Source organism: Cetorhinus maximus, chromosome 11 (assembly GCF_964194155.1).
Source record: "Cetorhinus maximus chromosome 11, sCetMax3.hap1.1, whole genome shotgun sequence".
In the NCBI taxonomy this organism is placed as follows: domain Eukaryota; kingdom Metazoa; phylum Chordata; class Chondrichthyes; order Lamniformes; family Cetorhinidae; genus Cetorhinus; species Cetorhinus maximus.
In genome coordinates this window covers 83,118,886-83,139,973 of record NC_135889.1, presented here as the reverse complement: position 1 = coordinate 83,139,973, position 21,088 = coordinate 83,118,886, and the positions used below count along the sequence as shown (strand labels likewise).

At 43.5% G+C, this 21,088-nt stretch overlaps 1 protein-coding gene across 2 annotated transcripts in view; it reads left to right on the top strand.

Annotated features, from left to right (window-relative positions):
- lrp2a (low density lipoprotein receptor-related protein 2a) overlaps positions 1 to 21,088 on the top strand; it is a 361,142-nt gene that overhangs the window by 53,161 nt on the left and 286,893 nt on the right. For both annotated transcript variants that reach the window (XM_078552334.1, XM_078552333.1), the window contains exons 2-4: positions 5,915 to 6,022; positions 9,014 to 9,136; positions 17,322 to 17,438. In XM_078552334.1, the coding sequence (XP_078408460.1) occupies positions 5,915 to 6,022; positions 9,014 to 9,136; positions 17,322 to 17,438 (348 nt within the window). The remainder of the gene's footprint in view (positions 1 to 5,914; positions 6,023 to 9,013; positions 9,137 to 17,321; positions 17,439 to 21,088) is intronic.

Below are 21,088 nucleotides of genomic sequence, written 5' to 3'. Positions count from 1 at the left end.
TCAAGTGAAGCAGCATTTCACTTGCATTTCCCCTAACTTAGTCTACTGCATTCGTTGCTCCCAAAGCGGTCTCCTCTACATTGGAGAGACCAAACGCAAACTGGGCGACCGTTTTGCGGAACACCTGCGATCTGTCCGCAAGAAAGACCCAAACCTCCCTGTCGCTTGCCATTTTAACACTCCACCCTGTTCTCTTGCCCACATGTCTGTCCCTGGCTTGCTGCATTGTTCCAGTGAAGCCCAACGCAAACTGGAGGAACAGCACCTCATCTTCCGACTAGGCACTTTACAGCCTTCCGGGCTGAATATTGAATTCAACAACTTTAGATCTTAAACTCCCCCTCCCCCCATCCCCACCCTGTTTCTTCCCCCCCCCCCGCCCCCGCTTTTTTTTCAATAATTTATATAGATTCTTCTTTCCCCACCTATTTCCATTATTTTTAAATCTAAAACTAAAACCTTGTTAGCCTTTCCACCCCACCCCCACTAGAGCTGTACTTTGAATATCCTGTCCTCCATTCTTAATTAGCACTTTTCTCAGACAAAACACCTCTTTGACCCTTTTGTCTGTGACATCTTTTGATTATCTGCTCATCTCCACAATCACCACACCCTCAATGTGTCTCTCTCTCCCCCCACCACCCCACTCCCCTCCACCCCCCACCTTAAACCAATTTATATTTCTCCCTTCTTCTAACTATGCTTCAGTTCTGCCGAAGGGCCATGAAGGCTCGAAACGTTAACTGATTTCTTCTCCGCCGATGCTGCCAGACCTGCTGAGTTTTTCCAGGTAATTCTGTTTTTGTTGTGAAGAAACTTCACTGCCCTAAACCATGAACACAATATACACCACAGCTAATACACAATGATAATGAAGAAATGTTTGAAGGGTATTAGCTAATGATTAATAACATCCAGAAAGAGCGGAAATTTTATTTTACTTTAAGATTATCTCTTAAATAATTACCTGTGGCATTATTTTTCAGTTTAATTGGCTGCATTGGTAGAAATGACATATATCCTGAAAATTTGCAATCGTCACTGACTTAATTTATGGCGCATTGTAAATAATGGCATAATTCACATGCCATAATTGCTATGGGACTTTTAAAGGTGTAAAACAATGCTTCAGGTGTACCATTCCATTGGTGCAAGTCTCCAGGAAATTATGGGCCATGTGAATTCAAATTCAGCACACACAATGGAAGAAGAATATCATCAACTGATTGATGCTGAGGATCATAATTCCAAATAGATCTGAAATATTTCTAAACAAACTTCCAATGGCTGTGCTTGTCATTGTTCAAATATGCTCCCAAATGTGGCACAGTTAACATTAAATTTGGCAGTCTCAGTCACAGACCATGCAGAACTTTGCAAATTCAAGATATACCAGTACTCTACTATACCAGTCTTCTAAGTTTGAGCTCTAGGCACATTGTTCACTTAATAATTTGGCAAGCTATGCATTTCATGTATTTCATTACATAGCTAAACTATTGCAAAGGGAGTAACTGCTTAATTCCCTTAACCTTGTATTGACAGCTGCACATAGCCACTATGCATGTAAAATAAGAATAAAAAGCCACGTTTTGAAGAATTTCTACAAATTTTAAAAATTGAGACCCTTGACAGATTGGAAAATGTTTGATGGAAATTTTTTTCAGAGATTAACTTCTTTCTGTTTTAGCCAAGTAACTTTCAACCCTCAAAATATTTTGCCTTCGAGCCCAGGCGCTGTGGACACAAGACCTCGACTTTTTGCTTTTGGTGAATATTCAAATGGGAAGTTGACAGAGCAAGATTCCTGCCTGCTGAATGAGAATTTTTAGAATATGCGTGAACTTCTGACATCAGGAATGCCACTCATTGGGAGCTTGCCGTTGTGGGGGCAAATACTTACTAGCTGCACAGGATTTAAAGACCTGCAGAAGCTTAAAGGTGCAGCACAGTACGAACAGGAATTTCCAGCAGTTCTTCAAAGGAATTTTTTTGAGAGAATGGCTGAATGTCCTTAGGTTCTTAGATGAGGCTGTGGAACGTCTTTTAACAAAAGTTAAGCAGAGGAAGGAGGTCACATTTGGAATCCCTCGATGATGCCCAGTGCAGAAAACAGCTCAGCAACAATGGCTGGAAGTTCTCATTGCCAACTGCATTACCTTGCACAGCAGTGCAATGCAAAAAAAGTTTAATAACCTTACCAAGGTTGCCAAAGCAGGTGGAGCCAGCTGCATCAGCCAAAATGCACTGAACTAAATATTCTTGGAAGGAGTGCCTGGCCTCACTTAGTTTCAGTTTCCTCTGTATTTTGAAGTGTATTAATAGCTCACCATCAGTATCCAAGAGGTACTGCAGATCTCCTCATACTTCCAACCTTTCTCTACAAGTATACTGTCATTCTTCTCTGCTTTACCTTATTAAGGAGTGATAGCTGTGCTTAATATGTACACACCTAACCATCTCCGTTACGGTCTGCATGTAAACATCTGGATCGGACTGTACCTCAAGTCAACTGGTAGCCATTTTCAGTTTTATGCATTACTTTTAAGGAAAGACAATAGGCCGGATTTTTCTCTCTGAGATGGGTTTCAGGAGTCAGGAGTTTTCCTGACCCTGCAATCCCATCTCTGTTGTGGAGGTGCCCACTTGCCCACCCTATATTTGGGCTGGAGAGGTCATGATGGAGACAGACCTGCCAACTCTGAAGGCTCTGCAGTGTTGGAAAGTGGCCCACATATGGCCATGATGTAAAGGCTTGCTTCCAACACCATTGCTGGGAGGTGAGGTTGATGAGCAGGTAGCTGACCCAGTACTGTGAAGTCACCTCTGACCCTTGCCACGTCAGTAGTGAACTTTTCTCTGTCTGTATGTGATGGTTAAACAGTTTTTAACTGTGGTAAAGTTGGTCCAGCATGTGCCTACCCTATGAAAGCTGTAAACCCCTTACTGGCTGCCTCTATTTCTCATGTGACTGCCTCACACAGCATTGACCCCCTGCTAGCACTTGTACCTACAGCCCTATCAAGGGCTGTACTCTACAGCAATTGTACCAAGTCCTGGCATATCAAGTCACCTGGCACCTCACACTGTTGTCTGCATCTGTGCACCTCATGGTCCGATGGACCATTCATAACCACTCATTAATCGCTCTTGCCATGCTGGTGTGCACAGCCACAGCAATGACACCCACTCAGCACACAGATAGCCAGCACCAGTTGTCAGTGCCCCCACTCACAAGTGTCACCCCGTTATCCAAGCGGATAATGTGACTTTTCACACAAAGTAAGCATGCATAATGTGCTTTGTTTGTTGCCATGCCAGAATGTCCCAAAGGAGAACATCAATGGGGAGCCAGGGTATTGAGTGCATCTTAATTCAGTGACCAAGACCTAGAGCTCCTGGTATAGTCAATGAGTGACAAGAAGGACATTCTGCACCCTATGTGCAGAACGCTCACCCCGCCCATCACAAAACAGACATTGCTGGAGACTGCAAAGATTGTGAATGCCTCAACTGAACACGTGCATACCTGGATTCAGCACCGCAACAGCTCCCATGACCTTCTGCAGTCTGGCAAGGTAAGTGGGCCCTTCTGTAGAGCAGAGATGGCCATTGAAGGTCTCTAAGTGGTAAGCCAGGGTAGGTGGGCCACACATGGAGAATGTGTGTCCTGTCACCAGGGGGATTATATGGGCATGAGACAATTGGAAGGAAGACTACTCATCTTGTAAAACATATATGACCGCTGTTCATTCAAGCCACATTGATTGACTTTAACAAACTAATAACAGTTTGGGATAACTTTGCATAAAGTTTCCCCACCTTCAGTCTGCTCTCCAACAGCGTTCACAACTCTTTGCCAAGGATGTACCTCGAGCCCCTCACTGCAGCATCGAGAATGATGAAAATTGGGTCTGAAAACTTTTTCCACTGCAGGTCTGGCTCCTCTGACTTCTCTATGAACTTGTATGCAAAACATGCCCCATCCCTTTCCCACACAGACGAAAATACGCAGAGCAGGAAATGAGGGTAGGACTTCCGCTCCTGGGTCCCATCTGCCATTTATTTTTTGGCCTTCCTCCATTCCGACATGGACTGAAGCATGAAAATCTGGGTCAATGTATAATACTAAAACGAGATTGACCATAGGCGGACTCAAACCTGTGTCTTTTTACAGGTGCAAGATCTCTGAATCTGCACCTGATGAGGAGGAAATTTTGGAGCTTCGTGAGGTGAAGACAACAAAGGAAGCTATAATTAGGAAAACAGATGCTAGCTACAGGTTCATCAGGACATTAAATTCTTCTTTTTCATCTCATGCTATTGGGCCAAACTGTAGTATAAGGGCCTGGCACATACAGGGTTAATATGGGACTGAATACAGTACCTCTCACACAGTGATGTAAGAAGGCACATGACCCAGACCTAGGGTCAGTGTGGTGTTGAACAGGGACGTTTTATGACCTAGGCATGGAGATAGCTCCTTGCCTGTACCCTTTACTGTATATATGTATATAGTTACAAGTAATTAATAAAGACTTGCCGTTAACATACAGAAAAATACGAAGACTTGTTTGACAGACAAGTTCTGTAACCAACGCCATCACAACACATACTCTACCTGACAACAAACTAGATCATACACCCCTTTCCTATTTTTACTTAGTTCTGTTGAAGGGTCATGAGGACTCAAAACGTCAACTTTGCTCTTCTCCGCCGATGCTGCCAGACCTGCTGAGTTTTTCCAGGTATTTCTGTTTTTGTTTTAGATCATACAGCTTCCTGCCAGTCTTTCATCTGAAAGTGACAAGTAAAATTAACTTCTCAGGAACACATTCCAACTGCCTCTTTTTCAACTGTGTGCCTCAAGAATTGTTAGTATCAAAGGCATAACAAGAAGTAGATCCACCTACATGCAGAATATGCACTGTTATTTACTCTTTGCCTCTCAAGCACTAGCCCAGTGACATATACTCAGAGGAATTAGATAGTGAGACAGAGGGAAATGCATGAGGTGACACATGGGGCAGGAAGAGGTGGAATTAGAAGATGAGGTGGAAGATATAAGTGCGAAAGGCTTAGAGACTTTGACCATTAGCTGAAGAATCTAAGACCCATATCATATGGATTTTGCTTAAAAAGGATATTTTCAGAACATCAAGTTTATGTGAGAGCAATGTTGAAATTCTCTGAAATTGTGTAACAGATAGCAAGGCAATTGGATGAGTCCACTACAGCATCTGTGGCACAATGATACAGGACTTTGCAACACTGCAGTTCACACCACTTGGCAGATACAGAGGCCCTAAAGACAGATTTAGCTTTTGCCATGGATGCTCAGATAGTTATTGTGGAGTATCTGGTTGCCATAGTGGAGAAAGTTGGCTTTTCTGGTTTCACCAGGCTTGGTAAGCAGGAACAGCTAACCATTTCTTAGGTCTTTACTGGATAAATTTGCTTTCCTGCTGATCTGTGGCTGTAGATCCAACGCCCAATTCAAAAGTGTTGCAGGAATTTTCTCAAAATGTGGGTATCGTGCAGGATGTTAATACCTGGAAGCCCTCATCCAGCAACATAAATGCCCAGCCAGCAACAGGTACATCTCAGCACTCAGATGCCTAAGACAAGGATCACCTCAGTCCCAAGAGACTCATCTCCACAACTTCTGCCAGTCAGCGTAAGACGTTTCACTTTACACAACAGCACGAACCAAATCAAAAGCATAAATTAATGTTATGCTGCTCACTGGTGCCGCAACACCCTCATGTAATTTCCATTAAACAATAATAATCATTCATTTGTATAATACTATTTAAAATAGACACTTGCAGCACATACATAGGTGCATTATGCCTTAGTCGGTTGTAAAGAAGGGACCAAGGTAATTAACCAATTTCTCGTCCTTGGATTGCAGATTGTGCAACAGACCGATTTCGCTGTCAAAATGGTCAGTGTGTTCCTGCAGACTGGAGGTGTGATGGTGTTGTTGACTGCAATGATGATTCTGATGAATTGGAATGCCGTAAGTAAACTGGGTCTGACAAAACCCAGGGATTATTCTGCAAACCTGGTAGAATTTATTGATTATTAAAATACAAATTACACATTCATTATGACTATAATCTCCAAATGATAGTCACTTAACACCTTAAGCTCAATACAGAGGGCACTACTGTTCAGAATTACCCTGTAGAAAGGGTTATTTACACTGCATTTTGTGCTCATTAACCTCTTTTAATAATTTTCAACATATTCCAATGATCAAAATGCTTTTTATATAATTCTATAAAAGTCCTTTTTGTTAAGGCGTTCAAATACTTTAAAATTGCACCATTCCTTATTATGTCCTTTAGGGAAGGAAATCTGCCATCTTTATCCAGTCTGGCCTACATGTGACTCTGGACCTACAGCAGTTGTTGACTGCTTAACTGCCCTCTGAAATGATCTCGCAAGTCACTCAGTTCAAGGGCAGTTAGGGATGAGCAACAAATACTGGCCTTGCCAGAGACGCCGACACCCCATGAAAGAATAAAAAAAACATTTCTGGGAATTTATTTTTGCTAGAATTTTCTTGTGAGACACTAGTCCATAATAAAGTATCACATGTAATTGGTCCCAACGTGGGATGTTGTGGATAATGCAGATGAAAATCTGCAGCCTTTCTTCGGTGTGCTCTCACCGTAACTCTGACCAGGGGCTGGTGGAACAGCCACAAATCTGACTAGGGCTCAGACTCTCTAGGTCCTTTCTTCTCATGCCAGTTTCTCCAGAACCTTACCAAGGGAATATTCTCCACCTTTCCAAGAAAGGTCAGCAGTGTAGGGTGGGACGTGGTTGGGGTAGGGGCTCCCAGGCCGAAGGTTCCTGTCACCTCTTCCTAATGGGACGAAGGTGGGATCATACATTGACAAAGCAGGATATAATCGCCTGACGATCGATGAAAGTGGGTCTAAGCCTGGATCATGCCTGGGAGCTTCAAAAGTAAAAAAGAATTTTGTAGCACATTTGGTTTCCTTTATAAGGAAACCAGGGGGCACTTTGAACTTTTTACTGGGAGGGTCCTGATTCCACTCCCCCTGGAATCACACCCTCAGGGATTCTTAGTTTGTGCCATAGTCGATGCTCACCTACTTGCGTGGATTACATTAATGATGATCCCAAAATATTCTCCTCACAAGCTTTGGTGGGATCAACACAGGACGTTACGGTGGTCAAATTGCACCATTTATGCTGGTTCCAAAGGTCTGTAGGTTTTTGGGCCATGAAGATCAGGCACCTGCGTTTTCTTGCTGTACTGACTTGCTGATGTTTTCACCAGATTGGTGATGTAGGAACTTCAAATCCGTGATTCTCTGACTAATCACTTCTGATATAAGTCTTGTTTGGGGTGGGTGGAGATTCTGCTTCTAACAAGGCCTATGAAATTTGCTACGGAAGACTGGAAATTTTTGTTTTCCAGTTATTAATCAGGAATCTGCCTAGTCTCCTTTCTGAATGGTTATTGTTTCAATGTCAACTGTCTCTCCTGTTTTCCCTTGTTGAGATGAAGTACAATGAGCAATAATTTCCTTTTTGTGCCTCACCCAATCTGACAATATTTATATGTGAGTCTTTATAGTGATTTTTGTCAAACTATTTGACTGTGGGAAAGACCACAGACAAGCCTAGTCCTGTTCTCATTTGATGTGCATGCAATGGCATTTTGGGTGAAGGTTTCTGGATCACGATCAGGAGGGGAACCTTTTCTATTTTTTTTCTTCTTCTCCAGAAACATGGGGGGGAATTTTCTCTTCGTTGGGCAGGCTGGACAAAGCAGGCGGGCGTGCAGCCGATCACTGCCCACAATCAGCTGCGAGCCGCCATTTTACATGGGCGAGCCAATTAAGGCCTGCCCAGGGTGATGTGCACCCGGAAGTGCTCAGTGCTACCTGTGAAGACGGGGGGAGGAGGGAGAGTCGGGGCCTGCGCTCCTTTGTGCACGCGTGCGACAGAGCGCAGAAATCTCTGAGTGCACGGAGCTGCACGGATTGTGAAAAATTGAATAAAAAGAATAAAAAATATTATTCAGATATGTCCCCTCATGCGACAGTGTCAATGAACTGGGACATGTGTATGAACTTTAATAACATTTTTTATTAAAGTTATAAACCCTTCATGAAACCTCATCCCGCCCGTGGATGAGGTTCCATGAAAAATGTGAAGGCCGCCTGGGCCCTCCATCTGCCCGCCAACCTTAAGTACTTTAATTAGTTGATAAATGGCCTTAATAGGCCTTTGACTGTTCGGTGGGCGCGCAGCCATTGGACCCGGTGGTCATAGCAGTCTCGCCGCCGCCGCCCGCCCACTCCCGCTGTCCTCGGGAGCCGCATTTCACGCTGGGCGGGTCTTAATTGGCGTAAAAAGGCAGCGTGGACCCAACCGTGGGCGGCTATCAGGCCTGCGCCCGCTCGCGCCTGCTCCCGCAAGGCCCACCGACAGGCAGAAAATTCTGCCCTAAGTGTTCCAAGTCACTATTTGGTTTGCTGGATGGCAATATGAGATATAAAAAATGACAGCTCGTGTTGTAAGAAGTTTCACCTTAAATTATGAGTAGCTTATTAGGTTTTGTAACCCAGTTCACAAAACATACTCTTATATTGTTGCTGTTATACTGGCTTTGTTTATTTTGAATGTTGGAAAAGTGGCTTGTATAAGAATACTGATAACCGTTTTCAGGTTATAAAGTAAGTCATTACTCTCCAGGTTAAAGAACTTACCAAATATATGCCTCAAGATCCAGTGCTTTTTAACAATTGCTAACTTCCTAAACATTTGAGACAGTTGTTCACTGCGGTACCCCTCAACTACAACATGGGCTAGATTTTCTACCTGTATCATTGCCTTTGGGCAAAGAATCTATTTGTGTACATTAGAGATTTTGAAATAGTACAATTCTGGGTGTAATCTTTTGTGTCACATTTAAAAATTCCCCTTTATCTTCACTTCACCAATACTGCATTTATTTCGATTTCAGCCCCATCTACCTGTACAGCAGCACAGTTCCGGTGTGAGGGAGATGGGGAATGTATTTCTCAAAGTTGGGTCTGTGATGATGAAGAAGATTGTGACGATGGATCTGATGAGCGTCAGCATTGTTGTAAGTCTGGGATTTTATTTTAACATGTTTCAGGTGCAGGAAATGTAGGTGTAAACTGGGAATTAATGTTCCTTTTTAAAAAAAAATTAATTTAGAAGGATCTACTTTGACCCATTTTCACCTAAGCCTGACTGAAATTGACTAGATTTGAACACTATATTATGTATTTTATAACTGTTCTGGGATGCCACCAAGGCCATGTTCAGCCTTGTGATCCTTGCAATTCAGAGGATAGAGGATGCCTTGCACTGGGGACTGCCAAGTGCAACATCTACTATTTTAAAAAATGTATTTTACGGGATGTGGGCGCCACTGGCTAGGCCAGCATTTATTGCCCATCCCTAATTGCCCTTGGGAAGGTGGTTGTGAGCTGCCTTCTTGAATCACTGCAGCCCCTGTGGTGTAGGTACACCATTAGCTCCAAAATTAAGCATCCTCTGCTCTGGAGAACCCCCACCGCTTACCACAGACATGGTACTTGCTAGGTACATGGTAGAAGAGCGAGTGAAAGACTGGAACAATAGCAAGCAATCTAAACCCTACAGAAATTCCACAGAACAAGTAGAGGGGCCGAATAAGGAGATTGGAATAATCTCAAATGTTAAATTATGAGGAGAGATTACACAAACTAGGGTTGTATTCCCTGAAATTTAGAAGATTAAGGGGTGATTTGATCGAAATTTTGAAGTATTAATGTGAACTGATAAACTAGGCAGAGAAAAAGTATTTCCGCTGATTAGGGAGTGTAATATTCTGTACATCATGAATGAAGTTGTCATGAAAATGAGACAATAGGAACTTCATGCAGCTTTTAGGCAATTTCAGTTCCTCACAATACAACATTGGTTGTGGTTATTATCCACGATTTAATTCTCTACAAGTTCTCTGAAAGTATCTTAGAGCAAATTATAATGGATTTCAGTGAGAATTTATACTACTCATTGTTATTTAAATTACAATTCATTGCATATTAGCATGAATGCAGATGATACAAACACAGGGTAGTTTAGGCTTAAAGTTAGCATTTTCTTTCGTTTGGAGAACAAGATTGAAATGAGATCCTTAAAAAAACAAAAAAGCCACCTAGAAAAGAAAGCTCTACTTTTCAGTGCTGAAGGACTGTTGAAATTGTTGTTCATAATGGATTATCTGTGCTTATCATGACAGCTTGAGAATGCACACTGATCTGCTGTCTGTTAAACACATGCCAAGAATTTCCAAATAGTTCTGTATTGCCTTTTTTCTTCAGTATTTGGCATTACAAACAGTGATGCAGAAGTTTGGGAATTGTGTCTAACATTGGCAATATTTTTTGTAAGAAGCAAAGTCAAGCAACAAGTTAGTTACAGCAAGAATTTAAACACAAAGAGATCATTTAAAGATATTTACAGTAGCTTTCCTGTAGCATTGTCTTTATTGTTATTAATTAATGTCCCAAGAAAGTGATTATTTTAATAATCAATTTATTCCGATAATTTCAATTTTTGGTGCTTCCAAAGGAGGATTCATTGATATTGGAGGAAAGCATTGCAAGCACTTATTGTATAGCAGTATAGCAGATACAGTACACAAGCTTACCCCTGCAATGATAACAGTTGCATTTTTAGGATAGAACCTACCGAATAGATTCTCTTCTGAGATGAATGTTCCTGTTAACTGTAACTTAGAATGATTTTCCAGTAACCCGCTGACCATTTCAGATGTTTTATAAGGTAAAAAGATTCACTTTGGACAGAAGCTCCGGACAATTAAGTTACTGCAATCAAACATTAAAACAGTTATATAAGACAAGTGATTAAATGATTATTAGGTGTGAACTGTCCATTGTAAGATTATTCCTGAACATCCTGTACAGACTACTTTAGGTTGCAAAATACTTGTTATTTAATTGTGCACCAAATTACAGTTGAGTACAGGAAGACCAAATTCTTTGTTTTGGTGAATATTATGTTCATAAAGGTGAAAGATGCCAGCACTGGCATATTGAAAACTTTTCACTTTGTGGTATCCACTGTCACACGAAGCATTCAAGTTTGGTGGAATATGACCCAGGTGCAGAGTTAGGCTCCTTCTACTCAGGTCAATGACATGTCTTTGTGTTAATCAGGAGAATACCCTTACCCTTGTGCACCATTGTGAATGTTTTTATTTCCTGGACTAACTGTCCTTACGTCCTTGGAGTAAAATTGTAAACTTGATTAGAATTATTGTAGAAATAGGGACAGTATTATTCAGAAAAAATATACCATTAGGTAATGGGTTAAAACTGCCGATCATATTTCGTGCTGGATTCTTCTACTGGGTGAAAAAAATGTCTTTCAATTAGATTCAAACCCAAGAGAGGAATGAAGGGAAATTTATATAATGTTTATATTATGATTAGCTTTTTAAGATATTTTGTTAAATTTCTATTAGAATTATGACTTCCCAAAAAATCACATCAACACCAGGAAGAATCACTTTCAGAATAATTGTATCCATAATTTATTCTATCGGTTCAGTACCATTCATTGAAGTTGCAAAAATGACAGCAAGCTGCTTGTATTAAATTTTTAAAAATGTATTCATTGTCTTGATATTTATGATGGTGCTAAGTTTAGCAGACAGAAATTTGGAAAGAAATCCATCCCAGCACAACGAGCTGAATTGTCCCAGAAATCGGCAAAGTCTGAGATTGGAAGGGGGAATTGGTGTGTGACCCGCCGATGGCAATGGTTGCTTTATCCAACATATTGTGCACCATTTTGCTAAAAAAATTGAGAGGCATGGGTTTTACTTCGGATCACTGGTGGGTGGGCCTCTGTATCCTCCGTCCCGCCATGACCTCAGGCCTTCAGTAAACCAGATGCCGTATTTAAAGGCCGCCCCTGCACAGAGCTAGCACTCTTCAAGGAGTAGGAAACTCCTGGGAACTGATAGCTGCCAAAGGGAGGAAACATGCTGCCCCCAGATTTAGCGACCCCTCTCTCGAGCGTCTACTGGACGCAGTGGTGGCCTGCCACCATGTCCTGTACCTCTGCTCTGGGTGAAGAACCTCATCTAAGGTGACAAATCCAACATGGGAGCTGGTGGCAGTGGTGATCAGCGCCAATGCCCCCCAAAAGAGGGCAGCCATCCAGTGCCAAAAGGGGATGAATGATGATCTCCGTTTCACTAGGGTAAGTCATTCTTCTCATCACTGAAGCAGTCCATGTCCAAATGCAGCAAGACCTGGACAATATCCAGGCTTGGGCTGACAAGTGGCAAGTAACATTCGTGCCACACAAGTGTCAGGCAATGACCATCTCCAACAAGAGAAAATCCAACCATCGCCCCTTGACATTCAATGGCATTACCATTATTGAATCCCCCACTATCAACATCCTGGGGGTTACTGTTGACCAGAAACTGAACTGGAAAAGCCATATAAATACTGTGGCTACAAGAGCAGGTCAGAGGCTAGGAATCGTGCTACGAGTAACTCACCTCCTGACTCCCCAAAGCCTGCCACAAGGCACAAGTCAGGAGTGTGATGGAATATTCCCCACTTGCCTATATGAGTGTTGCTCCCCAACACTCAAGAAGCTTGGCACCGTCCAGGACAAAACAGTCCGCTCGATTGGCACTGCATTCACAAAAATTCACTCCCCCCACCACCGACGTACAGCAGCAGCAGCATATACCATCTACAAGATGCACTTCAGAAATTCACCTTCACCAAGGCTCCTTACACAGATCCTTCCAAACCTATGACCACTACCACCTAGAAGGACAAGGGCAGCAGATAGATGGGAACACCACCTAGAAGTTCCCCTCCAAGCCACTCACCATCTTGACTTGGAAATATATCGCTGTTCCTTCACTGTTGCTGGGTCAAAATCCTGGAACTGCCTTCCTAACAGCACTTTGGGTGTACCTACACCACATGGACTGCAGCAGTTCAAGAAGGCAGCTCACCACCACCTTCTGAAGGGCATTTAGGGATGGGCAATAAATGCTGGCCCAGCCAGTGAAGCTCCCATTCCATGAATGAATAAAAAAAACCTCTCAACTCACAAACCATCACATATCCACAGGGATCTCACTCACTGCCAGCTCAAGGGACCATCACCATTCACGCTCTCACACACACCTTCATCTGCGCTGAGGATCACATTCTCATCCTGTCCATGGCACCACTCAGCATGACCACATGCCAGGCATCCTTCTTATCTAGCCTGGCAGGTGTTCTGCTTACACTCTCCCCATCTCTATTCATGCAGCACAAGCTGGCACACAACAAAAGGGAGAGGGCGCAGGCTGGTGGAGGAACACCCGACATCAAGGTCCTCACAGACTTTGAAAATAGAGCCATTCAGCCAGCTGGCAACGATCAGGACCATTCCTGATCCCATCACAGCGCTCACCCACACCCTTAGACACAACCTCAGTGGGACCTAGTTCTAGAGTAGCCTTGGGATCACAATCTAGAGGGCACATCGCACTCTCTGATCTACAGCAGGTGGAGGCAGGGACTTCCCAGGTTGCTGGCACTCGGTGGACTGTTGGAGGCCAGAAGTCTGCTGAGTCCGAGTCAGATGAGGAGATACTGGACTTGGTCAGACCTCAGTTGTTGGAGCTGCAAAGACAAGCTCAGGAACATCAGGAAGGGATTTCTGCTGCACTCCTCAGATTGCAAAGTACGATGGAGGAGTCTGTCCACCTTCAGTCTGAGGTGATAGCGCTGGTATGCCAACGCACCAAGGTCAACATTGATAGGATGGTGGCCGCCATGAAGACCTTGGTCCAGGACATTGGTCCCGCACTGCTGCAGGAGCTGCACTCCATCACTGTGGCACTCGCTGGCATCCATCAGTGTCAATGCGAGAGGGGAGCAGGGCACCTCAAGCTCACTTCAGCTGCCCCTTCCTCTGAAGGAGTCAACCAGGGGCTCTCGGGCACCCTTGGGCCAGAGGATCAACAGGTGCACACCCAGGTGACTCTGGGGGCGCCCGGCCCATCTGAATCCCTCCTTTCTGTGACCCCAGCCGCTCCACTCTGCAGGGTGAGGAGGGTGCCACTGCCACACAGCAGGACCGCAAAAGCAGGTCTCGGCCCTCCAGAGGATGCCCTCCAAGGTGATCACAGACCACAGGGTGTATAAGTCAGCCGGCCACTTTCACCTTCACTGTGGGTGTCAGGGGAGCACGAAAACGTAGCAGCAGGGTTAGAATTAGGGCAACTCAAGAAGATGTGGTTGCATAACATGGGCACAGGTGTTAATCACTTGTACTTAATGTTGACCACTATAAATACACTCCCAAGAATGTCTCCTTGTCTATAGCTCCTTGCAATGATGAGCAATGTTTGTGTCAACCAGATGTTAAACCTTGGTTCCTGCGCAAAATGAAGGCTAATGTTGCAGTCCAGAGCCTCTCCCCTGTGCAGTGTGTAACGTTCTGAGCACAGCGATTGTCCGGCTTCAAAGTCACTCTCCAGGTCAGTGATGTCTGCATCTCCATGTGGCTTTTGTTTGCTGCAAGAATCTCATACCCAGGCGTCACTGGGTTGTGTAATGTTCTCTGTGTGCTCTCAGCACCTTAGAGGCAGGGCTTCCCCCACCCATCTCATCACCAATCCTGACAGGTGCTGAAGGGAACAGGTGATGAAGCCTGCTAAAGGATCAAGTTGTCTTCAAGTCCATGTGCTTGCTGTATCTCAGCAGCGTCTCCATGATATGAGCCTCTTCACAAAGCATATGTGCACTACCCTCAGCCAGACAGGTGTCAGACGTTCCCAGATGCAATGTGAAGATTTCAGATCTCTGCATTTCATCATCATCCTCCTAGAATCATGTGGCATTGAGGGCCTCATGAGCACACCTGCCTCATTTGCCAGTGCAATGCCCTCATCGTCTGCATCCTCCCCTTCCAGGACCTCATCACCCTCATCCTCTTCAATCTCCTTCTCATTGGAGGAGCCATGCAGCTCTTGCATCCCCTCATCATCCAGGTACTCCCCCCATTACATTGCCAGGTTGTGTAGCACCTGGAAGATGTCAGGGATCTGAGGCTTGTTGAAGATGTATGAGTCATGGATGCTTCCGGGGTATCTTGCACACACTTGCATGATCCGTTTGTTGGTCACAAACCAGCTGAATATTGAGAGAGTGGAAGCCTTTGTGAATCACATGCTGGACCGCTTTTTGCCAGGGAGATTTAAGAGCCACATGAGTGCAGTTGATGGCACCCTGAACCGGTGGTAATCCGAAAATCTCAGCAAATCTTGGTGTTCTTGCTCCCTGGCTCGCCTGACCGCTGTTGAAATTGACAAAGGTGTATACCTTGGCAAAAATGGCGTCCGTGACCACCCGGATACATTTGTGGGTGGAGGCTTGCAAGATCCTGCACAGGTCCCCAGAGAAGCCCCGGAAGGAGCCACTGCCGTAGAAAGTGGATGCCCTCTGAGTCCCTGTGGTGACAAATCCTTTAGAAGGTGGCATATGCGCATGACCAGTTCCCTTGACATGCGCAGGCACCGGCAACACTGGTTCTCACTCAACTGCATGTAGCACATGCGCCGTCTATAGACTCTGGGTCTAGTGATGCGCCTATGAACGATAGCTGACTGGAATTCATCCTCTGCGTGCGGGTGTGCTGCCTCTTGGTCTTCAGGGTTCTGCTCCTCCCTTTGGTGAGCCAGGCACCTCCGTTGCATTCTTCCCCTTTCTCCTGCCTATAAGCAATGGGGCAGACAGCGAGATTACCAGGCTATATGTTCCTGATTGCCTCCCCACTGCAGTATCAAAGAGAGAGACACACACAAGGGTCAGTAATCTCCTCCTAAGGACCACTCTTGGTCAAGTCATCACCTGCGGCTGCCTCTCAAGGTCACATGCCAGAGAGTCCAGGCCACCACATCGATGTCCAGTGTGGTGGATATGCATCAATCTAATTGTCTCTTAAACCCGTTTGTACTTTCTATTTCAGTGGCTTTCCTTGAAAACGTATTCCAGTCCACTATACATTTGTTGAAAAGTTCTACTAAATTTCCTTTTTTACATCTTATATCTGAGTTCCTAATTTTAAAGTGTGCTCATAGTATTTAAAATCTTTGCCATAGTAAATAAATTATTTGAATCACTTTATCAATTCTCTCATAATTCTGAAAATTTCAATTAGGGCAACTCAAAGTTTCATCTTCTGCAAGAGAAAACAACACAATCTTGCAAACTGTTTTTTCTTAACTTAAGTACGTGCAATCAACTTTTCTTGCTCCTTTATGAATCTATCAATTGTAATAATACTGTTCCCCCAACTGGATGATCAGAGCTACACACTGCACAACAGGGTTCAGGCCAGTGCCATAGATAGAATCAATACAAATTATTTTTATTGCCACATTGCTCCTCTCTTTCCTTTGTCTTGTTACTGCAAAAGATTGTGAGGTATATTTTCCTTCCCCATGTGGTTTTTGGGAAGTTGACTGTCCAAGGGTGCCAGTTAGAGGTTTGCTCCATTTTTAAGGCTGAGTCTTATTAAAGATAGCTGCTCAGTTGAATCAAAAAATGTTATCAGGATATTATTAATGTCATAGAATCTTGATTTCAATACCTAAATGAGCTGTGCACTTGCTTGAGGTCACCTATTCTGAGGGTCCTGGAAAAATGTTGAAGGTTATATTGCCAATGGGAACCAGGAAGTAAGTCAATCGCCAGCATTTCTGGGCCATAACCACTCTGCTTCTGTTTAGTGGGTGGCCTCTAAATCTCCACTCATAACTGTAAGTCTAATCCTTCCTGTACAAAACCAAGTTTTGCCTCAAAGTAAATAAAAATTATAATTATCTATACTGCTTTCTAAATTAAGGCAGAAACTGAGCCCTGACAAAGAAACATTCTACTTTTTTTTAAGAAAGGACATAATCTGCGTCCTGTGTACCACTGTACACATGCTAGAAGGTCGAATGATTCAAATACAGCGTGCATTGGCAGGAAATTATTTTAATTGTTTTGTGTCATGGTGCAAGCTGCGATTAATTACTCTTTACAACTGACATGAACAGAATCAAAGGAAAATTGTATCTGTTTACGTTCCATATTGTACGGGCTTAACTTGTTGATAGATTCCAACACACAACCAATGATGAATTGTGGTTAATCTCTTTAAGGATGCAAAGTTCATTCTTATCTTTAACATGCATTTCTTTCTCTTTTCTGTCTGTATAGCTGCAAAGACATGCTCTAGTCAGCAGTTTACTTGCACCAATGGAGAATGTATCCCAAGAGAGTACAGGTGTGACCATGTCGATGACTGCACTGACAAAATCGATGAAAGAGGCTGTTGTAAGTCCTTGAATCCTTATACTGCGTTTTCTTCAGCCTTTGCTCCTTTGGCATTTTAGTCTGCTTGTTAGATTAAGCAGCTCACTGATGGAAGCAATTGTCCTCAATATGCTTCTTGTTTTCTGAAATTTGCAGCAGATTCTTCAGTGGATTAGAGCAGATATTTAAATACAGTGAAGTGATTGCAGTGACTTGCTTGGTTCTGTTAGTGCTACTGATGGCTGTCGTTTAGCTGGTCAGTGCTAAGGGACAAAAACCAGCTGAATTTTAAATTTAGGTATATCACTGTTGATGGCATTATTTGGTGTAATTTGTGGTGAATATTGCACATATATGCCAGTGTAAAATGCTAGATTTCAACCACTGAGCCTATTAGAAGGAATATGATTGGATTTGGTGATTGGAGCTTCAATTTCAATGTCATGCATAGGTGCATTTTAAGGCTTCCAAAGCCAAAAATAAACAAAAGCGATCAAGCATAACGAACTACATAGCCATGGGGTGGGAACATTTCCACTTTATGCAATTATTGCTATTAAACACCATGGTACAAGTACTCTACCTGACAAAATTTCCTCTAAGCCTAGTGGTTTGATTCTACGCCATTGTAAATGTTAGCCATATTCACTCATGTCAAAAGAACATGAAATCATTCTAAATTATTCTGACTTTATAAGCATGAGCATACAGTATTGATCTTACATTAGCCACCTGGACATGTTTCTGTATTGTATTTGATTCATGATCAGAAACTGAAAAAAAGTGTGTTGAAAAATATTTTTGAAACAGAAAGCAATATAATTTACAAACAATCCCTGAGGCTGATAACCTTTCTTTCTGTGCAGTTGCTGATTGGCATTAAATGGTGTTAGTTGAGTAATTTGAGGGTTTCAGTTATTAGGGGTTTTGAAGGAAGAATAAAATAAAAATCTCCAAGAAGGATTGGTTAATGTAGTTAAGGAAGGAAAGTCTGGTTGAAGGTCTCAGAATGAACAGCTAACAGCTATCTCTTAGATTTTCCTATATGGATGGGTAATCTTACCCATTGCATGCAGAAGGCGAGATGAAAGAAAGAATATAGAAATTATAGCCAAGTTCAGAGCACTGTTCTAGATATTCTATCTTGATTATTATCTTATGTGACTTTATTGAAGACATTTGAGTGACAGATTAATATGTTACAGTAGTTGCAAATTCCTTTTACATTTTGATATGTCTAGTAGATCATTGCAAACATTGTCTCAACATTTCTAACTTTTTAACAAGTTATTAAATTTTACAATCAGACCTTTTACAGACAGTATGAAATACAAGATAGTGCAGTGGAATAAAATATTCTCCAATTAATTAAGACTGCAGGACCTGACTTAAGAACTTATTTTATTAAAAAAAAATCTAAGAATGTATAGTTTTATAAAATGACAAGGATCAAATTGGTCAAATTCACTGAAGCTTGAAGAATCAGTTTTAGGTTCCAAAAATGATATATTACCGTAGAAATGTGACTGAAAATGCATAAATTAGGACATTTGATCACAGAAAGCAAAGCCAATGATGAAAGAATGGCAAACTTCAAATGAGAAGCTGGTTCCCTTAATCTCATACACACTGCACAACTACCCCATACACCAGTTCAGCAGCCCTTGTCCTAAGCTGGCCATATCAATCATGAGCCTTTGATGGCATCCCCTACAAAGTTGCTTTTCATTCAATGAAAACTCAGTTCTTCCAAATGTTTCCACCTTTAAAATGGATGATAGGAACATTAAAATTGCTAGATGATAAAAAGACCAAGGTCGGCATCTAGTTTGCCATCCACCATCCTGGTTGTTGCTGACTGATCATAGGAATCATTCTCTGTTAATTAGCCTGAACCAGGCCAGACATGTGGTGAGGAAAATCACCAGTAATGAAAAGCTTTGAGAACCCAGGTTCCAAAGTCACCTGTTCCTCCCGAGCGTGCTGCCCTTACCATATTTAATGATGAAAGTCAGGACAAAGAATAAATAATCTAAATTTAAAAAACCCTTACGTTGTAGGGGCAAAGAGTTAAGAAAAGATAGAGAATGGGGACAATGAATGGGGAGGTGAGATTTTATTTGTTTGCTATGTGTAGCAAAATTGTAAATTCATTTACAAAGAGTATTTCTATTTTGTTACACTTTACACACAAAGAGAATCTTTCCTCCGGGATAGATTTAAAATCTATTTTGGGGCAATTTTCCCCAGATACTTTAGACATTAAGGCGTCTCCGAGGTGATCAAAATTGGCCTTGAGCTGCAACACCTGGTTAGTCCACCTTTAACACAAGACACCGGGCGGAATTGTCTGTGCCCACTCACGTCAGGTGTGCACAGTATGGTGAGAAGGTCAAAAATCGGTTTCACGATGTTTTGAAACCAGTTTGCGATCGTCCGCTCAGCCCGTTGATGGCGGACTGCGTTCCCCTCCATCGGACGTCGTGAACCTCATTGTGGTAGATCAGCATATCATTATAAGGCCAGCCGCTGGACTCAACAACCCTGCTGGATTATCCGTCCATGTTGACGGGAAAACACGCCGGTGTAGAACACGTCTTGACAAGTGTGACATGCAGAAATCGCGACTTACTGCCAGGGCTTTGCTCACATTGTGGGCATCCAAGGAGCAGAAGTTGCTGGAGCCCGACAGCAACGACACACTAGAGGAACGTCTGTGGCATGGTGGGTGGATTCTCGTGGACATGGCTCTGCTCTGAAGCAGCTGATGGAAGTTGGAAAGTCACAGTTGATGTTCACAATGGATGATGGTTGAGGGAATGGGAGAGGGAGGCCTAGGATCAACTGGGAGAGGAAGAGGTTTTGTGGGGGTGAGGGTGGGAGTGGGGGAATGAAGGTGTCAGGGGGCGTGAGGCTGGGAGGGGGGTGAAGTTATTGGGAGGGTGAGATTGGGAGGAAGGAGGTAGTACGGGGGAGGAGGGGGAAAGGGGGGAGAAGATAGTAACTGGGGAGGTAGATGTAAGGGGGGGTGGAAGGTGTAAGGGAAGGAGTTCAGAGTGGGGAAGGAGTGCAGAGATGGGAGTGTATAAGGATGGAGGGAAGAGAAGAAGTGGCGGGGGGCATTTACAGGAAGGAAGGGAACATGCACGTTCACTAGGACATCTCCGAAGGAAAAGGGTTGTGGTTGGTAGGTCACGGAGGGGAGGTGAGAGGGGTCAACTGTGATGGGGAATAGGAAATGGGTGACTGGGGCAGGGTAAAGGACAGGGGAGCAAAAGTAAGACCAAATTAGCACCTTGCTGCCCAAATCGAAAGTGAAACGAGAGTCGTGGTGGGCGAGATCAGTTGCTGCATGGGAGTGTGATCATTGGGTGGGTAGAGATGCAGGACAGCTCAGATGGAGAGCTAAAAGTGAACTCCAGCAGGCAGCATTGAAAACACTCAGGACATTGAGATGGGTGTGATGGAGGAAGGCTCCGTGTACATGGGAGAGTGCTTGCGCGAGGCTCTGTAAGGCCCTGCCGCACACACACTTCTCCCTCCAGAATCACTTGTGGGTCGGCTGCTCCCCCTGCAGTGACAGAAAACAAGGTTGTGGAGCTCACAGGCAAAGGGAACTCGGAGGGAGCGGACAGCCCCTGAGATTCCTGAGTGGATGACCCAGGGGTTCC